At 36.3% G+C, this 23293-nt stretch overlaps 2 protein-coding genes across 2 annotated transcripts; one reads left to right on the top strand and one right to left on the bottom strand.

The window, feature by feature from the left end:
- Positions 1-27: 27 nt before the first annotated feature.
- On the bottom strand, positions 28-5002 carry LOC113696074 (probable glycosyltransferase STELLO2). Its single transcript, XM_027215405.2, has 3 exons — positions 2945-5002; positions 1038-1164; positions 28-823 (listed from the first exon to the last, which is right to left on the bottom strand). The coding sequence occupies exons 1-3, from the start codon at positions 4657-4659 to the stop codon at positions 356-358; spliced, it is 2310 nt and encodes a 769-aa protein (XP_027071206.1). The 5' UTR covers positions 4660-5002; the 3' UTR covers positions 28-355.
- A 9407-nt stretch (positions 5003-14409) lies between these two features.
- On the top strand, positions 14410-21514 carry LOC113696451 (uncharacterized). The gene is made up of 9 exons (XM_027215862.2): positions 14410-14546; positions 14655-14838; positions 15478-15866; positions 16412-16478; positions 16569-18575; positions 20187-20303; positions 20511-20724; positions 20986-21098; positions 21190-21514. Exons 1-5 carry the CDS (start codon positions 14410-14412, stop codon positions 16575-16577), a joined length of 786 nt encoding a protein of 261 aa, XP_027071663.1. The 3' UTR covers positions 16578-18575; positions 20187-20303; positions 20511-20724; positions 20986-21098; positions 21190-21514.
- The last annotated feature ends 1779 nt before the right edge of the window (positions 21515-23293 follow it).

Genomic DNA, 23293 nt, shown 5'->3' with positions numbered 1-23293 from the left:
CTTGATCAAGGGTAAAAGCCTAAAAGGTGCCAAACAATGTAAGGAAGTTTCATTTCTATGAATGTTAAGTACATGATTTACAAATTGGGCTGTTGAAGGAACCATGCTACTTTCCGGAGAAGAGGAAAAAGACGGGTAAAAAAAAGAAGCACGGCCACTCTCCATGACTTGGTTTTTTGTGTCAGTATATCTATCGCACAGGTAAACAATAATACATGAAAATCTACAAAAAGAACCCTTCACCCCTCCAAAGAATGGTACAAAAAAATTGCAGAAATTGGTGTCTGACATACTTATACATGTTTATGTATCTCTCCCTCTCGCAAGGGATTCGAACAATAGCAACTGCTTTCCGTTAGACTAGTTCCATTAACAAAGGGTCACCAGCTGCCATAATTCTTATCAATTTAATGAACTCTTGCTCACTTGATATAGTCCATGGATGAACTGCAGCTACTTCAGAGGAATAGAGCATTGTCAAATTACTAGGTGGCTTTTGCTGATATTTCATTGTGTCAAACACGGGGTCAAAATTTTGCTGAGAGTCCATTGCCATAAAGAACATGGGTATTGCAACCTTGTGATGGATATCTAGATCACCAACGAGATTAACGAGATCCACGAAGTCGGCAACAAAATGGTGAGGGACATAGAATAACTCAGAATTGCATATTGTCAGACTCTGCTCACTCTTCACAGATTCTTTGTAATTGACTTGAAGATGAACTGGCATGTTGGCAACTACTTTCTTTACCATGTCTGCTTGCTTTGCAAACCAATCATTGTCCCCAGTAGCTGAAACTGTGGTCCAAGACTTGGAAACCTATATGCAGTAAGTTATGGACATGGAAAAGGTGAGAAACCTACATTTACATTTAGTGGTTAAAAAAATAAAACTTCCCCCTCCCACCTAACATAGATTACACCTTGCAGCTCATCATAAGAAAAAGAATCACAGTAAGCTCATTCTTTCTTGGTGAGGAATTACAGAATGTAAGCATCAATTGATTGATATAAGATCTTTACATCTCATATACCTTATTTGTAATCCACAGCTTAGTCTTGTCTGCTTGCAGCAAGTTCCAATAGTTAAGGATTGTATCATCCTGAAGGAACAGAAAACCATCTGTGCTACTATATCTTTCAAACAATTTTGGCAAATACCTGGAGAGGAAGCAGGAGTATTATCAGAACACAATACAGAACTGGAATCGTCTTAAAAGAAAATGATTAGCAGTAACAGCAAAATCAGACGCACATCAACCTGAAAGTGCAAAAGGTTAGCTTTAAGAGAATACTTATTTGAAAAGCAAGTCTTGTCCCAGTGGAATTATAGATTCGGCATGCGAGGAAAAGGGAAGGGGGAAAAAGGCCATATTGACCAAGCACAAGTACCAGCGGAAATAGAAGTTCTTCCAAACAAAATATGCCAAAACAGCGCTTTCATCAGGTCTAAATGTCAGATAAGACATGGAACCACTAATAATACCCTACACCCTGGGTGTGTGTACGAACATCATATGTTCTGCAATATTATTTCAGAGAAATAAGAACTTTATCTATACATACTCAATGCATGTCCAGTATGTATGTATGTTGTGGTATAGGTTAAAGGAAATAGATGGTGAATTTTACAAGCCAAGATATCCACAAGGAGAAAATTTTCCCAATATTCTATGCGCTACTCAATATTCATTCTCAAGATTTTTTCCTTTTCTACTTTTTCTGCTAGGAGCTATTAATTGTCCAAAAACCAGTATAAAGTAAGAAACAATTGACATATCCTCACAGCTTTGTAGCAAAAATAAGATAAAAGGATATTCTTGCCACAAAGAAGGTCATTGCTCAAAAATGTAGCACAAACAATTACAACCCCAAATTTGAAGGGCCAAAAATTTAGAAGTCTAATCATGCCACATTAGCCGATGTCCTGTCAAGACAAGCTATATTATCACTGTATGGTTGTCCTTCCACATTAAAGGTCCATAAGTAGAAGCAAAAGAAGACTATAGTGAGTTGCTCAGACTTTTTTTTCACTTTTGCAGTGAACCTGAAGGACGTATTGTCTGTTAAGCCACAACTTATCATCTGATGATTACGACATTCTAACTTATGTAGACTCTTGCTCCAGCTTTACCAGTCACGATGTCAATATAAATATCATTATAACAAGAAGTACATGTGAAAATATCTCTAAAAGCAGGGTACTCCATACAACTTTAAATGTCTCCAAACTATTTTAAGGTCCCCTGACTTTATGTTGCAGTGGGTGCTACTTTAACATCTATATGACGATTCCAAAAGTAAATACACTTACCTATCCTGAAACTTGTCATGATCAGCAACCTTCCTAAGATTTTTGCAATTAAACAGAAACCTTGTTTCTTGCAATCTACTAACCTGGCCACTCAGTTATTCTCCTTTTTCCATTGAAAAACAATTACCTTCTCCTAATTATTCCTAATGCTTGACAAAAGACCACTTCCTCTATCTATATTATCAGTTGAAGAAGACAACTTGAGTGCATGATAATAATGTTCTCTAGCTTAATGGCATATCATTTCAGATAAGGCAATTGTTCATGGCACTCCACTTTGCATAACGGCTCTCCCACTATCTTCTCATATGCCATGGAAAAAAAGACAGTTGGAGTGCAATCATAAAAAAGTCTAGCGCCATTAACATCTCCTATTCAGATAAACCTCTTTATTTCTTGTAGTAAATCTTTCCAAAATTGCATTGCTCACAAAAGGTAGATATTAAGGCATCTAAAATTTTACCATATGTCTGACAAATCTTCTAAAAAAAGTATGTATTATTCTCCAGTCAGCTTGGAGATGCTGATAACCTGGAGTGCTCTAACCAAAATTGTATTGATGCAGCAGAACATGGTACAACCACAGGCGAAAAATGAAACCCTGGCAATGGAAGATAGCAGACTTACTTGTAAATATGGTCCAACTGGCCTTGTTCAACAGCAAGATCTACATTCTTCCGCTCTGACAATATAATAACCGTCTTAAATATCCTACCATACAGCAATCTCCACTCCAAGGCAGTACGCTCAACAGGTCCACTGCAGAACATAATAAGAACAGTATTCCCAAAATTTTTCCTCCACCTAATTAAGTTCCCAATTTCATAATTTACAGTCCCTATTTCCTCGACTCCAAGATGAACAGATGGTAACTTGTGAGGCACAAATTCCTTCCTATCACCATGACCAATATTTGCCCTTGGCCGATCCAATTCATGGGACATCAGCCTAGGCTGTTGGTACCCAGCAGCAAGCAAATCCTGAAGCCACGCAGCAGTGAATTTGACATCTTTTTCGGTCCAAAATCCTTCCTCTGCCATTACATAACTCAACTGCAAAACTTTCTCAAACAAGTTGTGTTTATCGGATCTCCAACTTACCAGGAACTTAATCAACCGACCCACATTCACGTGAAGATCTTTCTCCTCAGAAAAGGGATATGCTTCAATTCTATCATACCGATGAATTGTAGGAGGATATACCACCACATACCCACCAATCTCCCACAACAGCCTCTGTGCCCAGTAACCCCTCAACACATCCGAAGCCATTGAACTAACCGAAACAGGAAGCATCAAAGCCCAAAATGCAGACGAATGGAAAATTGTATTAAAAGAATTAACTGGTACCATCATCCCCTGCGGCAGTGCCACTTTCGGGGCATGCTCATCAAACCTTATATCGAATGCTTCCAGCCCGGTTTTCCTAGTAAAATAAAAAACCGAATCCACATCCGGCAGCCCATTCGAAATCCCTTGCTGAATAAACTGCCTCCCACCAAATACCTCAGTGTAATACTCCTCATGACCAATCTCACCCACATTTTCCAACGGCAATCCCCTCGGCCAAACCGACCGTTGCCCAAAATGGACATACGGGTTGACAACAGTCCTATTGAGATTCTCGTGACTATATTGCAAAATAACTTCCTGCTTAGCCTCTTCCCCAATTAATTCCACATCAAAATGTTTCCCAATATCATCATCCATCACCTCCCCTCGATCATCCACATCGAATATTTTCTTAGCACCATGCTGAATAGCAAATAAATATCCAACAGATTTTCTAACATACGAATCATAAGGCAAGTAATCAACAACTCGAAAACCCAACTGAGCTTGCATTTCCAAAGACAAGTAAATCGTACCTTTGAGCGCCCAATCTTTCGGTGTATTCGAATTCCCAACTGCCAGCAGCTGCCAGCCCTTAATCTTCCCCAATTTCCGAAGCGAGTCGGAGGGGTAATCAGAAACGGAGACAACAATCCACTTCTCCGATCGGAAATTTGCAAAAGCACTGGACTTGTCGGCAATTGGAGGGATTGAATTCCAGCGGATTTGGGGCAGCTGGGGATGGATGGCATGGGACTGCGTGGACTGGATGCAGAGCAAGGCGGAGGTGTCGCTGCCGTAGGCGCCGTTGCGGAGGAAGAAGAGGGCGGCGACGGTGGTAACTAGGATGAAAAGAATGATGATTCTATACAGATTTTCGCAAACACATGTGGAGAAATCAAGATTCTTGGTGGGCTTGGAGAATTTAGCTGAGGTTGGAAGGAGCTGCCCATCTGATTCTTGGTGGGGTGGTTTTGGGGGTTTAGCAGAGGAACGATCTTGGACTTGCATTTGAACTCCCTTAGACTTTGCTCAAAGCTCCAGCCTTTACTATCAGTACACTCACAACATGCACAAAAAACACACACACTCACGCACAACACAGAGTGAGAGTGTAGAATGTAGATGGGGGTGTTTCTCCTTTTTCTGGGTTCAATTCAATGTTGACTGTAGTCTTCAGTGTGTGCCGTGTGTGTTTTTCCGGAGAGAGTGTCTGCCTTTGCCGACAGAGGCGAGTGATGTGGACCGGTGGTTTTGGCCCTTTTCCTTGGGGCCTGGGATGGGGTACTTGGTTTCCTTCCTTATTTTTTTTTTTCGGTGTCGGTTTGAGGTTTTCTTACGCTTGGATGCAACTACAAGTAGGTGGCTTGATGGATGGGGCAAAGAGGGGAACGGGGCATGAGTATGAGGTCTGTTTTCATTGTCATGTAGTGTTAGAGGTTATTAGTAGCAATTTTCAATGATTAGTTTTGATTAAGTTTTGTGATGGATCTGGAATTTGGTGGGGATTTGATTGGGATTGGGGGAATTTGGATTTGGATGGATTAACTAACTAAATAATTAAGTTGTGGAAATTGGATGGCAAGGATTTTGATCTGTACAAGTAATACCCTCATGGGATGAAACTGTTAAAAAAATGGAGTATCCGTATTTAGACTCATTCGGCAGCTCAGCTGGCTGCAGACTCCAATTGCGTCCAGGCACAAGAATGCATTTCATTTTTCACCCCTTTTTGTTCTCTTTGAACTTTGTACTGCTAGTTTATGCAGATAATGTAATAGTAGAAAAGTAGGAAATTAGGAGAATTGTGGGTGTGGGTATTAAAGAAGACGGGTATACTAATAACTAACAAGAAAAAAGAGGAGAGAAATCTGGTTTCAGAAAATGGGGACATGATAACTTCTGGTAGAAAGAAAAATGTTAGCGGAACTTGCAAGGCAGAAGAAAATGGGAATGGGATACAATTATCATCACTGCCGCCCCACAACAACAGCTCAAAACTGGGGCTTTGGAGTTGGAATTGGATCCTCTTCCTTATCTATGATTCTGAATGGATGATGTTACTACTGCAATTGAGAAAGTCAGAGAGACCTTTAAAGGCTTGAAATTTGTTGTTCTGCTAAACAATCTTGTTCATGGATTCTGAACTGTGGAGCTGTTTTTAACTCTCCTAAATCAACGTTTCCCTTTCTTTGAATTATATAATAGTTTCCAAACTCACATGCAGAAAGAGTCATTGAAGACTGTGAGCTGATTGTGCTGTATACTGACTGCTTAGCTTACCCTCAGCTAGTTTCAACATTTCTATTCAATACTACTAGTACTTGCTTTTGTTACAGATAATTCAATAATTATTACTAATACTTTATGAGCACTCGGCCAGGATTTTAATTAAACATAAGGGTTGCTTTTGAATTGTTATATTTTTTGGAGTTTTTGTAGAATGACTTCAACTTTGCTTTCAACTCCAGTCTGGATTGTTGGGATGTCATTGACGGTGGTTATGAAGTCATCAGCCAACAACTTATGCTGCTGGTTAGTAGTTATAGCATTTAGCCAATTACAGAGCACATATGAGTCAGAGCCTTAAATTTACATTTGATTATCTCCTCGACAATACAACCTTATTACTACTAGGGGGGAAAAAAATTTTTCTTACCTCAATTGATCCAGGACACGTCCTTGCAAATAGCAGGTTATAAAAACTGAGGAAAAGGGAGTTTGATCCAATATACTTTGGAACGAAAAATCAAATTTGGAACATTTTTCATCGTCAACCTCATGAATTACGTTTTTACTGAAACGGTAGATTTTATTGATTGAAAATTAAACTGTACAATTCTTGAGCAAAGGCTCATGTTGAGTTTTACAAACGTGTACTAAGACACGGAGGAAACCTACATTCCTCATCTTGTACTCCCTCCGTTCCATTTTGATAGTCCTGTTTCTTTTTTCACACAGTTTAAGAAAAAGTAGTTAACTTTGTTGGAAAAGTAAATTTAGATTGCTATTTTCCTAAAATATCCTCACATTAAATAGAGTACAACTTTATGGGAATTTGAATTGATGGTAATAAAAGAGTCAACTCTCATTAAATGTGGTAGGTTTATAGTAACAACAACTTACATTGAATAAGGGTATTTTAGGAAAATTAAAATACAACTACATGCTTCAATTGAAAAGTGAACTACAATTTGGGACAGATGAAAAAGGAAAACAGGACTATCAAAGTGGGACGGAGGGAGTATTAAACTAACAGCATGATTGTTAATCATTCTACTTCTTTTACTACTCTCATTTGAGGACAAAATAAATGAGCATTTCAAAAACAGCAAACTTAATGTATGGATGTCCTCCATTTGAACAAAAAGTCTTAACATCCATAGTTTTCTTGGTCTTCAAAAGTTGTAGAAGCTCATGTGATGAAATTTCCAGTTTAATTGCTTGCCGGTGTTGCTCCATTGCTTTGCTCAGAGCCAGTTTAATGGCTTGTGCATAGTCCAGCAGCTTCTCGCCTATACTTCCTTCTCGTAAGGCCCACACAACTTGTGTATTATCTGCCTTCGAGGCTATTATGCCTATTCCTAGCGCTTTGTTTGCCTTCTAGCTGTTGATTTCAATGCTTATGGACATGCAATTGTCCTCATCAATGTTTATCTGTGCTTCCTATTCGCTGTTGTTGTTTTCTGGATGCTCACTCATTTATCCCTTTCCTGAGCTGCTACAAACTCCATCCATTCTGATTGCGCGTTCTGTACAATTTCAAAAGGATGTTGATGTTTACCATTAAAAATACTGTCATTTCTTGCTTTCCACGGCTGCCAAAGAATGTTGACTGTAAGCACTATATGGTCAGCACCTCCCATTCTGCTTTTAGCTTCTAATAGTCTACTCCACCATCTACTGAAGTTTCCTCTGTAGTGTGTTAAGCCTTCCCACTGTAATGGTGCCACCCTCCAAACCTGCTATGCTTGGTTGCAAAAGAAAAAAAAATGTTCTGCAGTTTCCACGTCTTCTCCACAGATGCTACATACTGGCTCTCCCTTCCTAGTTCTACTGTATATAAGTTCATTCACTGGCAATGCCTTATTCAGGCATCTCCAAATGAATGTCTTTAGCTTGCTTTTGATCTCCAGTTTCCACAACTGCTTCTACTCCTTTTCATCTTGGCCATTTGAGCTTGGCTCACCTTTTCCATTTGGACTCACCTTGTTAGCTTCTTCTCCCCTACTCAGAGCTTTATATGCTGAGCTCACAGAGTACTATCCATTGCTACTTAATGTCCAGAAGCTGCCATCTTCTCTTCCTGCTAGGCTAATTGGGATTTTCAAATTCTCCGAGACACCCTTGCTATTGAAGCTCCTGAACACTAGTGGTTTGTTCCATCTACATTTAATGATTAGTTCCTCCATTTTCTGGATGTTGTAGGTGTGAGGCTTCCTGGTCATTGGTTTGCCATTGTAACTGCCAGGTAGCCAGTTATCCTCCCATATTCTGGTGGTTTTTCCATTCCCAATCTTCCTTCTAATATCTCTCTGCACCTCCTCTCTTACACTCATCAGGCTTTGCCAAAACCATAAGGCAGTTTTAGGCACTTTGCAATTGAACAAGGAGTTAGTTGGGTAGTACTTAGCCTTGAGCATTTTATTCACTAACAAATTTGGAAGTGTAAGTAGTCTCGAAACCTGTTTCCCAAGCAGGGCTTTATTGAGTTTTGTAAGTCTTTAAACTCCAATCCCCCTTTCCACTTGTCCCTAGTTAGCTTCTACCAAGAGTACCAGTGCATCCTGCCTTTTCCACTTTCTTCTCCCCACGAAAACTTAGCTATCATTAAGTTAATTTCATTGCAAAGCTTCCCTAGAAATCTGAAGCAAAACATTGCATACGTTGGTAGAGCCATTATAATGGCATTTAGCAGCACTTCCTTTCCTGCTGCACTTAGCAACTTGTTTTTCTAGTCCCCCATCCTCTTCTGACAGTTATTCCTAATAGAACCAAAGACTTGTTTCCTTTGATCTAGTTATAACCATTGTAGGCCCAAATATTTCCCTTGACTCATCTTCTGTATGCTCCCTAATTTGATGCATACCTTATCCTGCTTATCCTCAGTAACATTTTTGCTGAAAAAGACTGAGGATTTCTCAAAGTTAAACATCTGTCCAAAGCCTCTTCCATATTCTTCCAGGATTCTCATAAGTTCCTTAACTTGGCTTAGGTTTGCATTTCAAAAAATTAGTGTGTCATTTGCAAAAAATAAGTGACTTATAGATGGCCCCCGTCTGCTTATTCTAATCCTAGAAATTTGTCTGTTCTCTTCAGCTCTCTTTAAAAGATTAGATAGGCCTTTTGAGTACAACAAAAATAGATAAGGAGATAGAGGATCTCCTTGTCTAATTACTTTTCGTGGGATAACAAAGCCTTTCTGTTCACCACTGATTTTGAAAGAGTAGGAGACAGTGGAGATGCACCCCCAAATCCAGTTCACCCAGGTTTCAAAGAAGCTCATTTTTTGCATTATAGCTTTCAAGAATTTCTACTCTACCCTGTCATATGCTTTTGACATGTCTAATTTTAAAGTCATACTTCCTACTGAGCCTTGTCTTTTATTTTTCAAAAATAAAGATACTCATGGAAGATAATGACATTGTCTATAATTTGCCTTTCAGGAACAAAAGCAGCTTGATTCTTACTAATGCAATGATCTAGAACACGTTTAAGCCTGTTGGCTAAAACTTTAGAGATGATTTTATACACCACATTGCATAAACTTATGGGCCTATTGTGTCTAAGATTGAAAGGCACTTCAATTTTGGGAATAAAAAAGATAATAGTATGATTAATATATTTGAGCATGAATCCTGAGTGAAAGAAGCTTCTAATAGCTTGAACTATATCAGCTTTTACAATGTCCTAGAGCTTTTGAAAAAAAAGGGGTGTCATTCCATCAGGACCAGAGGATTTGTTAGGATTCATGGAGAATAATGCAGTTTTGATCTCCTCCTCAGTTACTACTCTAGTCAAGTTCTCATTCATCTAGTCATTAATTGTGTGTGGTATACTGCTTAGTATTCCTTCCAGATTCATCTCTCCCTGACTAGCAAATAACTGTTGGTAATAATCAGTCACCTCTTTCCCCAACTCCTGTTCAGATGTTGTCCAAGGCCCATCCTCTTTCTGGAGGTTCATCATTCTATTCCTCTTTCTTTTTTCTCTTACACTTGCATGAAAAAACTGTGTTTTTGTCCCCTTCTTTGAGCCAAGTGATTCTTGACTTCTGGCACCATTATTTTTCCTCCTCTTAGTAAGCTTTCTTTAGTTGTTGCTTCAGATCAACCATTTCTTTCTTATTATACTCAGCAGCTTCTTTAAGGTCCTCCATTTTAGCTTTTATACGGGTGATTTTCTTCCTCGAGTTTGATTGAAAGCTATTTCTCCATTTTAGTAAAGCCACCCTGCACTAAGAGATTTTTTTGGTGACTCTATGCATATTAGACCCTTCTATATCCAACTTCCAAGCTTCTACAATGACATGCTCAATACCTTTCCTTTGAACCCATCTCTTGTCGAAAATGAAGTTTCTCTTTCTTTCCTCAGGGTTACTATCAATCAAAATCATACTATAATCAGAACTATAGTTATCCATATGAATGCATCTTGTCTTATCATAGCTTTGAAACCAAGGGGTACTACATAGTGCTTTATCCAGTCTTTGCTTAACTTCCCTTTCATTGTCCTATTACACCATGTCCATGGATTCCCATCAAAACCAATATCAACTTAGCTCATTTTTTGTGATAAAAGCCTTGAACTCCTTGAATGTTCGTTCCGCTCTCATTCTGCCTCCCCATTTTTTCTCATTATACACAATATCATTAAAGTCTCCTGCTATAATCCATCTTGTCCCCCAAAGCCTTTTCCTTTCCTTTATCACCTTCTATTGATTCCTTCTTACCTGAGCTTCATAGCTAGCATATATGCCAACAAACCACCAATCCATCTATTTATTCTGATCAATTAAATGTGCTTCAATAGTGAAGGCTGTTTGAAGAACCTCTATTGCTTTTATATCCTTGTTCCACATCAAGGCAATTCCACCAGATCTATTAATTGATTCCACAATAGAACTATTCTCAAAATTCAATTTTTTCCTAATGTTTTCCACCACTTTTTCTCTATTCTTTGTTTCACATGAGAACAGCATGCTAGGAGAGAGGTGGTTGCAGGCCTCTCTCAACTGGAAAATTGTCAAGGGGTTCCCTGCTCCTTGACAATTCCATACCAGTGCTCTTATTGGGAGTGTGGAGACTAGGGAAGGCTGGTCTCCTCCCCTTCATTGAGCTCTGATCTCTCTTTAGATGAGTCTGTCACTTTATTCTTCTTGGGCACCAGTTCAGTTATAACCACATCCACCATCTTAGTATCAGTCTAGTAACTTTTCCTTTTCCCTCTTAGTTCTGATTTCCTAGCATTCCCATCAATCTCCGTCAAAGGTAGTCTCTTCATGACAGATGATTTTAACTGTCTTTTGATCCTTTTATTCATTTTTTGGACTGCTTCCTGCTTATTCTCTAGGCTTAATTTCTCAACCTCCATCGCCTTTTCTATTTCTGTAGTGTTATCCACTCTACTCTCTGCAATATTTTGCTAGTTGTTAGTCATCTTCCTCTAACATTTGCTGATCTTGAATTTCAGTCTGTTTTCCATAGACACTGCAGTAGGTCTTATCATGCTCTAGAGCATGATCTTACTTATTTCCCCCAATGCTCAGTTTGTCCATGCTGAATTTTTGACTTACTGGGGTTGGGGAGTTCACATTGCTAGTGCCCTCATTATTCTTCCTTGTCAACCTTTCAAATCTACTTGATCCTCCAACCTTACCTCTTCCTGTTTTTTCCTGTTCTAGTTTTGGAGTAGGCTCCACTATTTTCTTTGGCACCAGTTCCCTATCTTTGAAACCCCAAACAACTTTATCCTGCTTACCTTTACCTGTATATTGCTCTTTTTGTGGTGATCCCTTTCCCCAGTTGGCTCTAAGCCAAGGCCCATATTGGTTATCAGATAATCCTTTCTTTACTGTAATAGAAGCCTTACAATTCCTTTCACTATGGCCAATTACTCCACATTTGTAGCAGAAATCTAGTATCTTTCATACTTGAAGCTTATTCATTTCATTGTTCCTTACATCTTAACCGTAGTACCTCTCAGTAGGGAGGATGTTATATCCACTAAAGCCAACAGTTTCAGGTGTCTGCCTTCTTTCCCTCCCACTTGAGGAACTATTACCACTTTAATTTCCTGAAAGATGGATCCTATCTTCCATCCTACTTCTTTAGAAATCCAGTGCATGGGTAGATTCCATGCCTGTACCCATAAAGGGGCTAATATGAAGGCTAATTTCTTAGATTATAGATGAAAAAAAGAAAAATTGGACAATTGTAGGTCTGATAAGGAAGCTTAGATTATTGGCCAAAAAGTGGCCCGCTGCACAACAATTGTAGGTCTGCACATGAAGCTTAGTGCTACAAGATCAAAATGAATTAAATAATTCATAAAAAAGAAGTCTAAGCAACTCAATGACTTCATCTCAATGTCGTAGCAATACTTCTTTTAAATAAAAGATCGAAATGCATAATGTAATTACATTTAAATGCATTTAGCAAATATTAAAGAAATAGCTATTTATTATGTTACAATTATTATATGTGTTTAAGAATTAATCGGGGATATTTTGGTTGTAAAAACTATTATTTCATCTTAACCCCATCAAAGAGTTGACCACAAGAGATAAAGGGTATATGTTTGGAGTTTAAGGGGATAAAGTGTTACAAAACTTTAAGTTGAAAGGGGCAAAGTATAATTAATCTTTTTTTTTTTTATAAAACAAACACCCCCTGTTGGGCTTACTCAGCCCGGCAAAAGGCAACTTTCTATTACATATATATATTTATATATAAAAGCTTTAGGTTGCCTTTTTTTTTTTAAGGATCACCCTTGTAGGGCCAAATCAGCCCGGTAGGGGACAAGATTTGCAGGCTTTTTTTTTTTTTTTCCAGCATCTAACTTTATAAAAAAAAAATTTACGTCTTTCAACCGTGTTGAGTCAGCACGGCAGTTATAGTTTTGCAAAACCCCCTTGTCAGACCTACAATTGTCCGATTTTTCTTTTTTTTCATCTATAATCTAAGGAATTAGCCTAATTTGAAAGCTTTTTTTATCCTCTTCCACTCCTTCATACCACTCTTCCATCACCAGCACCTGAGTATCAATTATCCACAGTCCTCATTCTAGAATTCTCTCTCTATCCTCAGTGGAGGGAATGAAAAATTGAAACATATTTGGTCCCAGTTCCATTACTACCAACCCTCTGGGGTAACCCTTGCCAGGTTAGCAAAATCTTTCACTCCAACAAAGTTGACAATTTTCTCTTCAACTATTTTCCCTACTAAGCTGTGGTGACACTTTTTGATACCTGTACCTACATCATCCAGCTCTAAAGCAGTCGCTTCTAACTCTTTTTCACACAGTGCAAACTTCTGCATAATATCTGCTAGCTCCTCCGCCATGGTATTCCAACAGAAATACACTAGTATACCGCACACGATTCTTAATCAGATGAATATAACTTTACTAGAGGGTATGAGGGGGAGGTGAAAACCACACACCCTTAGAGAGAAATAACAGCTAACTGGGTTTTTGAGCTAAAGTCAGCAACAAAGTTAAGAATATAAACTAGAAAAAACTACAACTACAAAGAAGCTCAATATGAAATTAAGCTTTCACCATACCTATCATAGCACTGACAAAGTCAAGTAGTGAATGTTAATGTTCTGGTGCACCAGTAAGCTTTTCCACATGATACTTAATGAAGCCAAAGGTCTTTCTGTTGCATAGATATTAATGTATATTGGAGTTGAACATATGCGCATTACAAGACCCAACACTTTAATTGCTTTTATAATTTTCTCCAGATTCATTGATAGAAGGTTTATGGTTGGCAAGGATTGGGAAATTCAGGTGTGAGTTTTTGAAAGTTTTTGAAAGTTTGAACTACCACACTTGGGAAGACAAGTGCAACTCTTAAGAGAGAGAAGTTTTTCCTAGTTTTTTTCGGACAATGTGCCTCATGAATTACTCAATATTCGATAAATCGTATTATTGCTCAATTTTTCTTGATTTGGTAAAAGTTCAAGAAAATTGAATAACTAGACATAAAATTCAGAAAGAGGAGGGATGTGATCAAATGAATACCGAGACTCTCAACATTAAATTAGGCTAAATATTTTAACTTCTTCATTTCCAATTTTTGTTTGACATTTATAAAACAGTTATTTTATTTTATGTTTTTCCATTCAGATATTTTTGTAAGTAGAAGGTTCTCGACTTCTCGTTCAACACGTTCTACCTACCAAAAATAAAAAAAAAAACTTTTAGACGGGTAATTAATAAACACAGCAAAAAGTCCACTGAACATGTGCAGTGGCCCACAACAATGAAATGTTCAGCCTAAGCTTCATGTTCCTAGCCCAGCCCATGTAAACAGACCTCCATAGTCCGTTCCAGCATTACCATTTAGCCCAAATCAAAATGACTCTCTCAAAGCCGAAAAGAATTAAGCACTACTCTATAAATACAGAAACTGTTCTTCAGTTACTTGAAAGAAAGAAAAATAGATTAAAAAATTACAAAAAAAGTTTAGCAACGATTCCCCGAAAATTTAAAAAAACACCGTTTCAATCTCCCGCCTTTTTCAAAAACCAAAAAATGGCAGCTGCAGAAGCAACAAAAGAAGAAGCATTTGAATTTCCAAATGCAGTTGAACGTGAAGTCGCCTCAGCTCTTCTCCTTCTCTCCGTCGCCATCACCACCCCGCCTCCTTCTCTCCCTCTCTCGCCGCCGCTGTACGAATCCGAATAATAATCTCAGAGCTTCAAATTTCATTTTATTTACCTGAATTTGAATTGAGTTTTCCGGAAAATCGTAATTGTTATTCTCATTGATTTGTGCAGTGAGAGAAGTTGTACTGGTAAGATGAAGAAGAATAAGTTGAGGTTTAAGCTTTCCAAGTCGCAGCAGTCGCATTGGACCTGTTCGTCTTCGTCTTCGTCGACGGTGACGACCAGCGAGAATGATGATCGGCGAGTGAAGGTGATCGCCGTGGTTTCCAAGTTTCACGACACGATGAAGCTGAAGGTGATCGTCTTATTAACTTTCCTAGCACGTTTCTGCTGAATTCTGGTTTCGCATGAATTTAGATTCAAACTGCGTCTTTGTACGAGCTTAGAAATATGATCACCTCTCAATATGTGTTCGTCAAATCTGGTTAAAAATGAGTAGACGTATGACGAAGCTAAAGTTTATGGAAGAATATTCTGCTTTATGATCCTAATTCTCTGAATTCAATGTGTTATCCGTTGTTCTTCGATATTGTTGAATTCGTTTTGAATATGATTTGAATTTGCATCTGGATTCATTTCGTTTCAATATAATTTGAATTTGCGTCGCGATTCATGTCAGTTCATATATTCAAAGTTCTAAAGCCATTGTTCGACTGAAGTTTGAATTTGGAATTGAACATTGGTCTATTATTGGTTTACAATGCATGCGACGATCGTCTTAAACTGTGAACTGCTATTTGTTTCGTTATTCTCGTGAACAGCGATGCTTGAATTATGGCTTGAATTATAATAGGTATCATTTTCGATATCATAATAGGTATCATTTACTTAGAAAAGAATTATAGAGCTTAAGAAAATTCGGTGGAGATTTCTACGTAGTTTTGCTCTGTTTCACCCTGTTTTCGAGCTTATTTGCGTTGTGACGAATGTACAGGTGGTTCGAAAGCGGCGATCGAAGAATTTGTCCATCTCCGACTGCCAGAAACGCAGCAGCTCAAGGAAGCAGGCGGCGAAGGTTGAATCATCGGCTTCTGTTTCAGCTTCGGCGTCGTCGTGCCTGTCCAGTGGCTCCAGCAGCGTAATTTCCAGTGCAGGAAGCAGCGGCAATGTGATCATGAACAGGCGCGGTGGTGGACGTGGAAGTTATCTGTTTGTTACTCCACCCGCTAAGGATCTGAAGAGGAAGCCGATCCTAGGCTCGACTCACATGCGGCGCCGAGCCGAAGCTATTCTGAAAGTTCTGTCATCTCACGGCCGCGCTTCCGAAGTTAAGATTCGTGAGTTGCTCGGCGACAGCCCCAGCACCAGCAAGGCCTTGAGAATGTGAGCCCAAACAATTCTCTCTCTCTCACACAGACACACACTTGACACGTATGAAGGTAGCAGCCACGTGGTCTAGTGGGACCTACTTGAACTATACCTCATATGTGGCCCGTTGTTTTGTGACCCGTCCCTAATTCAATTTGTTAAGGCAATCAGCGTGGTACTTCATGCATTGTTGGTTATACCTCTGACATGTTGCCTATTTAGTGACTCATTTTTTACAATTTATCTATGCTGGTATGGTATAAGAGATTGGTTTGAAGTAAAATTTTATTTAGTTAAGCTTGATTTTCAGAGCTAATAATATTTTGTTTAGTAATCAGTTATGGTAATCCATTACGCATTACTAGTTGTTGTGCCTTCTCTCTGAATCGGGCTATCAATCGCATAGCTACTTGCGAGCTGGTTTTGTTTCGTACAGTTTACTCGGTAATCTGGTTTGTTGTTTTAACAGTCTAAGAATTTGATTTAATTAAGCTTGACTTTGGAAGGCTAATAATGGTATAATTAATTTCAGGATAATCTAATTAAGTTCAGTTTTGCAGATTGCTGAATCTAGAGCAGGTTAAGAGGTCTGGAGCAGGAGGCCGTACTGATCCCTATGTTTATATGGTAAATATTGCACCTTAGTATGCTACCATTCTTAAGTTTTTGGACATCTTGGACTGGTTAAATGATTGTTTCGCTTACCTTTGTTTGCAGATTGCATGAGATCTTATTTAGTAGAAAGCTCTGTAGATTTATGGCTGGACCAAATTGACATACTTGGTAAAAGAAAGAAGGCAATAATGTTGGCTTGATAAAAGGGTTTAACTGTAAATTTGATTATATTTTCCCCAGCAAGTACAGGATTACACTAGGAATACTTAATACGGCCTAGGAATTTGATGGCCAATTTTGTCTAGATTCTACAAACATGAGCCAAAAAAGGGCCAAAGTATATACATATATATATGTATGTATTGTTCTTGAAACTTCTATGCTTATGGTAGGTAATACAGCAGTAGTTATTATTGAAACCAAGCTGGAGGTTTCTTGTCCCGCTATTTTTTGCTTCTGAATTACTACACTTCATATGTTGTCACTGATAAATGAAGGACCTGATAATTTGTGCTTCAAAGATTGACTGTTCATAGGTAGCTTTTTACCTGAAAGGATTCGCAAGTAGTAGAAGTTTTATATATTGTAAACATGATGGCTAGTAGGGTACTCCATTGAAAAAAAAATGTTGCTGGTTGATTGAGACCAGAGGAACAGATTATGCTAATAGAAATTTTTGGATGGTAAGATCTTTAACTATAACGGTTAGACTATGGCGGTGGGATTTGTCATTGCTGAGATCTTGAACTGCTCCAAAGATTTCAAAATTTGTAACATGGAATTTTGAAAAGACTGGCAAAACAAGAGTTGTATTGGAAGTGATTCAAAAGAAAAAATTATTATTGCACTGCATAAGCTTATTAGAATTGTATTCCCCTGGTTTAGTTTGACCACAATAATTATGGCACCGGCTACTCGACATGTAGAAAAGCTCTCCACTAACACCAAAGTCTAAATCTAATCTTTAGGAAGCATGAAAATGCAAGTTCGTGTGTGAGCCATCCAATTTCATGTAAATATCCCCCAACCGATCAACTAAAAGTTTCTGGCTTTAACAAGCGCTAACAGCCAATTCAGTACAGTTTCTTTCTTGAGGGGGTCAGTTGCCTAATGTAATATATTGGTATTATTTCGCAGTATTAAATTCAGCCGACAGCTCATGATAGAGTGTATGATAGCTTAATAGTACTAGTGCATTACCCAGTAATGTCAACTGTCAAGCGATGCGCCAAAGGATGGTGTGTGTGTGGGATTGAGAGTTATTTGAAATTTTTTTAAATTGTATATGTTTTCTAATTATTTTTATTTGTATAATCATATTTTTTTCTCTCATACATCATACTACAAAGAGTAATCCAGTATTATTTTATAAACAAAATCAAATAATCTTCAATTCAAAAAGAGATTGGGCTTTATGTTTCTAATTTGGGGGTACTTTAATCCGAAAAATGGTTTTACATGTTAACTGTACATGTAACTTTTAATATATATATATATATATATAGGACAGTGCTACAGTGCCTATAGTTATGGTAACGATATTAGGGAAACCTGCTATTATAGGTTTCTATTACCTTTAGTGACAGATCAAATCTTTTAGTGACTTTTTAAATATTATATTAAAATAATTAATATTAACTTTAGTAAGTTTTTAATTAAAACTAGTAAGTATATGCCTGAAAGATAAGATTTAGTCAGAAATAGAAATTTACACTTTGAGTAATTTAATTTACTTATTATTTGACAAAATTTACTTATGTTTAAATTAAACTTACCAATACTGAAAGTAAAAAATGTACATATTTAAGTAAAAAAACGGTTTTGGGTATCACCTTTCTTTTTAAAGTTATCTACCTTCTTCTTATTCAGTTCCCAGTTCCAATGATACGATTGAATTCCCAGGCAAAGGTTTCCACTTTGATCCACACTTTCTCTTTGTTACAATTGAATAAATCTTCTCACTTCAAAATTTTCATCTTTAGTTCACACTTTGCTTCTATCCTTTCTCATCGTTCGGTTGGGTTTGAGTGCTGCCATATGCAAACACAACAAAAGGGTTAGCGACGGTGGTAGCCAGCCAAAGAGCATATGAAAAATAGCAGTGACGAGGTTAGATCATCATGTTCTCTTGAAATCGTTTGATTATATTGCTGTAATTTATTTATATTTCATTTGTTTTGTTTGTCAAGATTTTCTTGGGAAATCAAGGCTGAGAATTTGAAGATTTTATTGCAATTTTGGGGCCGAAAATGTCCGTTGAAACATCTAGGAAATGGTTGTAGTTTTGATTGTCTACGGGTAAAATATGTTTAATAGCCATGTGAAACATCTAGGAAAGGACTTGAGACCAGGCGTTTAAGTTAAATGTGATTAATTTGTGAATGCATATAAGATGTTTGGTGAAATGTCAAAGAGAAATTTGTATGTTGTGATTGCTACTCTGTGCGGGTGAGAATTACTAATATATTAGTAACTCAACATGAGCTTTATAACTTGAATTCTTCAGGCAAGAGAGGTTTCTCCCGTTTTGGAATTCTAAGTTGATACGCTTGATGGAGCATATGTTATTGAACTGAACTGATCTAGAATCATTGTTGCGAATCTGTTGTTTCTATGGAAATTTATTATCAGCCTCTTGAATTTTTTACTCCATTGTAACGTCTGCAATGCCACGGAAATTTGGCCATTGTTACTCTTGTAAATCTGTGTTGCAGAAGCAATTCTTATTACCATCCTATGATACATGTAGATTTTGTAGAATCACATCTTCCCTCTTCTTCAGTCAGGAAAGGAGAGAAAATTCATAGAACAGTTTCCGACCATCAATCAATTATGGTGTTATACATACTTCATATTTTTGCATTTTTTGTTTATTTTTCTTTTGAATGGTGTTGCATGGGGCAAACCTGCGGAATCCAGTGGTCTTTGAGCAAAGGATTGTCAAATGCTGGTTGTTGATACATATAGACACAATCAATTATATCACCGTCTTTGCTCTGTCATGAGAAAAAATTTTGAATTTCATTGTAAAGAGCCAAAGGCATTCAACATAATCTAATCTACCTACCCGCAAATTTGTGACCTTCATTGAACTAAGGATTAGATTATGCTGGTTGTTTCGATATTTTGGACATGTGAATAACTCATCTTCCTCCTAAAAAATTACTAATACGTAACCCTTACCGGGAGAGTCAAAATAGCTTGTTAATGCCATTGCTATATCATAACGATTAGACTGGAACATAAATCTGTTGAATGGGTTGATTGGAACAAAATTCAGATGAATGGTTTATATAAGAATTGAGGTTTTCAATTAGTTTGATGATGGTTTGTAATATAGAGAGAATGGAGTTCTAATCATAAAATACCTAGAAAAGAAACGGGTTGCCAAGTCGAGAAGATAAGTAAGTTTTTAATTCAAACTAGTAAGTATATGCCTGAAAGATAAGTTTTAGTCAGAAATAGAAATTTACACTTTGAGTAATTTAATTTACTTATTATTTGACAAAATTTACTTATGTTTAAACTAAACTTACTAATACTAAAAGTAAAAAATTTACATATTTAAGTGAAAAAATCACCGGGTTTCTAAAAATGATTTTGGGTTGCTGAAAACGGTTTTGGGTTCCTGAAACACTTTCGGGTATCACCTATCTCTTTAAAGTCATCTGTCTTCTTCTTATTTAGTTCTCAATTCCAACGATACGATTGAATTCCCAGGCAAAGGTTTCCACTTTGGTCCATACTTTCTCTTGGTCCAATTGTTGTTGCTACAAAGGGACAAAAGGCAAAACAGTCCACTCACAAGCGAAAGCGAAGACGATGCAAAAATTGCAAGTAATCACCTACTCTTAAAATTGACTTATTCTACGGTTAGAATAGCTTTGCAAAACCAGATATGAATGAGCAATGCTAAATTTCATCCACTCATTGGCTTTATGTTAGAAGGCCAAAAATGTTAGTTATATATGTACACTTCATATACGCCTTTATAAATTCAATCTTATTGTTTATGGATTGTGCTTGGCAATTTTTTTCCCGCAGGTCATTTGGACATGATAGACGAAAATGTACTAAAGTGTGCACAGATGCATATGAAACTCACAATTATGATCATGTTGGGGCACCCAATAATGTTGAGAATGTAAATTTGAATCTGATAGGATCATCCGATGGCCTATTGCAATCAGATTCACAGCATGGATGCAATAAGGAATTAATGGATAGTAATTGGTTTCAGATCATTCCTCCTGGTCAGGTAATGTATAGCTTGCTTTTATTTATTTTTGTGTGAAGGCATGAAATATAATGGTGCTCTATTTGCATTTGTATAGGCATTAATGTGGGCATGCAATCCTTCATTAATCCAAAGTCATGTACAAAACACTAGCTTGTTAGGAGATGAAAAGTATTCAGGTACATTTTTCCTTCTTCACGCCTAAGTTTTATGTTATTTATTTGCTATGATTACGTGTTGTTGTGGCCTTTTTTTAATACAAATCTTGTGATGGTTTTGTAGTGAATGAACCAGATTTCAGCCAAGACCATTAAGGAATTTTATTCTTGAGAGAGTACAAATGTTTTTGCACGTCTTTGCTCAAAGCTTTTAGGATGATTTAAGTTTCTTCGAAGGTAGTTTAATGCGTTTTGATTTTAAATCTGAACATAATCTCCTTAGTTTGCAATTTCTGGTGTTTACTTGTTTTAATGTGAATAATTTCAGCTTGCTTGGAAAAAAGTTTGGTGATCAAATTTCAGATATTGTTAGCATCCAAGTGCTCTTGGGTTTGTAAACCAGAAATGTCAATCCAAACTGAAGCTTTTGATAGTGATATCAGAGCCCTTGATGCTGGTGATCAAATTCTCAAATCAAGTTACTAGCCTTTTGATTGCTTCAGATTTCTGAAGCCAAAGTCTTTGTGCTCTAAATTCAGTTCTTGGCCATGTAATCTTGTCATGCTTAGATAGCTATATCTAGTGTCCTGCCAGCTTAATTTTGATGCGTAAGTATCAATTATTAAAAGTTAGATTCATTCTGATGCTCAAAATGAGCCGTTTTCTCCTATTTTGAAATACCAATTTCATATCAAATGTCTTGTGCATGTAGATTTTGCTGTTTACTTCAAATTGGACTGGCTTACTTGATGAGCAGAACTCGAAAAGCAACTCAAATACTCATGTTATACAATACTCAGCACACGGTTTTTTAGGCTTTAAAACGTCATTAATGAAAGTTACCCATTCGGTTGTTTAGGAATGTTAGGAGATTCGTCAAATTCAAATGACGATGCCTGAAACTTGTACTTATCCCCAAATTTGTGTTGTAGTACAGTATCAAGATCTTGCACCTATTCCATTCACCTATAAAAATTATGATTATCATAAAATGACATTTTATAATAATTTACATACTATTTGCCAATTAAAAGCAAGTTTCATAAAAAATGTGCATGTAAATCCATATTGTGAATGATACGAAATATATTTGAAACTCACGAAACTTAATATATGGGTAAATTTACTATAATTTTAAAAGATTACGCTACATTAGATACGATCACTTTACCTTTTATACTTGTGACCTAGAAAATAAATTTATTAAAACACATAACATTTATAAATGATGCATACATTTATTAAAATGCTTAAAACGCAAAACATTTATGAATGAAACATACAATCATTATTATACATTTATGTTACCAACAACTACTAACTATAATATTAAGTTTCAACCATTAATAAAAAAATCTTAGCACTAGTTTAAATAAACTTCTTAATACTTGTTTCATATAAGTTTCTTTAAGTAATATAGTAAATTTATGCCACAAACTAGTAAGTTTTGATGATTAACCAAATTATTATTCTTTCAACAAGATTTACTATTAATCTATAAAAACTTACTATTACTTGAACTAAACTTACTCCCCACAAAACTAAGTTTCGAATGTAGAGTAGTAATTTAATTTTTAAAAAAAGTAACTTTCATTTTTATTTCGATTTACTTTTTGAAACATAAATAGGATAACACTTATATGACCATTTTCGATTTATTTTTTATTTACTTTTAGCGGCCATTTGATTATTTGATAGGCCTATCCACCTAAATAGGATAACACTTAAAAATAAGAAAGTAAGTTTTCCATCTAAAATAGTAAGTTAACAGTAATAAATTAGTAACTTTTATACTTCAAAATGTAAATTGGAATAAATATTAAACTTACTTTTTAAATAAATAAATTACTACTTTATATCCCAAACTTACTTTTTATAGTGTAAGTTTAATTCATGTAATAGTAAGTTTTAATACATAAATAGTAATTCTTACTGATAACATGGTAAAATTGATTAATAATCAAAATTTACTGATTTATGAGACACATGTACTATTTTACTTTAAAACATATTTCAAACTAGTGTTAGGGAATTTATTTGAAATAACGATAAGATGTTTTATTAATGATTAATTTTTAGTACCTTAGTTAGTAAGTACTCATAATATACCTGTATAATACAAGATTATAGTTAACATTTAAAAAAATTTATTTACATATTTTAAAATACTATGGAAAAAAGTTTGACTTTTCACATAATCTCGTAAAATATGTAATAAAATTTTGTCGTATTATAAGTTTTTAATTATTTTCAATTTTTGAAAAGTTTGAAAGTTTGGATAATAATAACAACAAATCTTCCTAGTTATATATAGAATATTACTTGTTTATATATCAAAATTTTTATAAATTAACACCTATGAATATAATAAGATGATAAAGTTTTAATAAATTTACATCTGAGACACAAGAAATAATAAGAGTAAAAGCCTA

The sequence above is a fragment of the Coffea arabica genome, chromosome 6e, assembly GCF_036785885.1.
Source record: "Coffea arabica cultivar ET-39 chromosome 6e, Coffea Arabica ET-39 HiFi, whole genome shotgun sequence".
NCBI classification, from domain to species: domain Eukaryota; kingdom Viridiplantae; phylum Streptophyta; class Magnoliopsida; order Gentianales; family Rubiaceae; genus Coffea; species Coffea arabica.
This window is presented reverse-complemented; position numbering and strand designations above follow the sequence as displayed.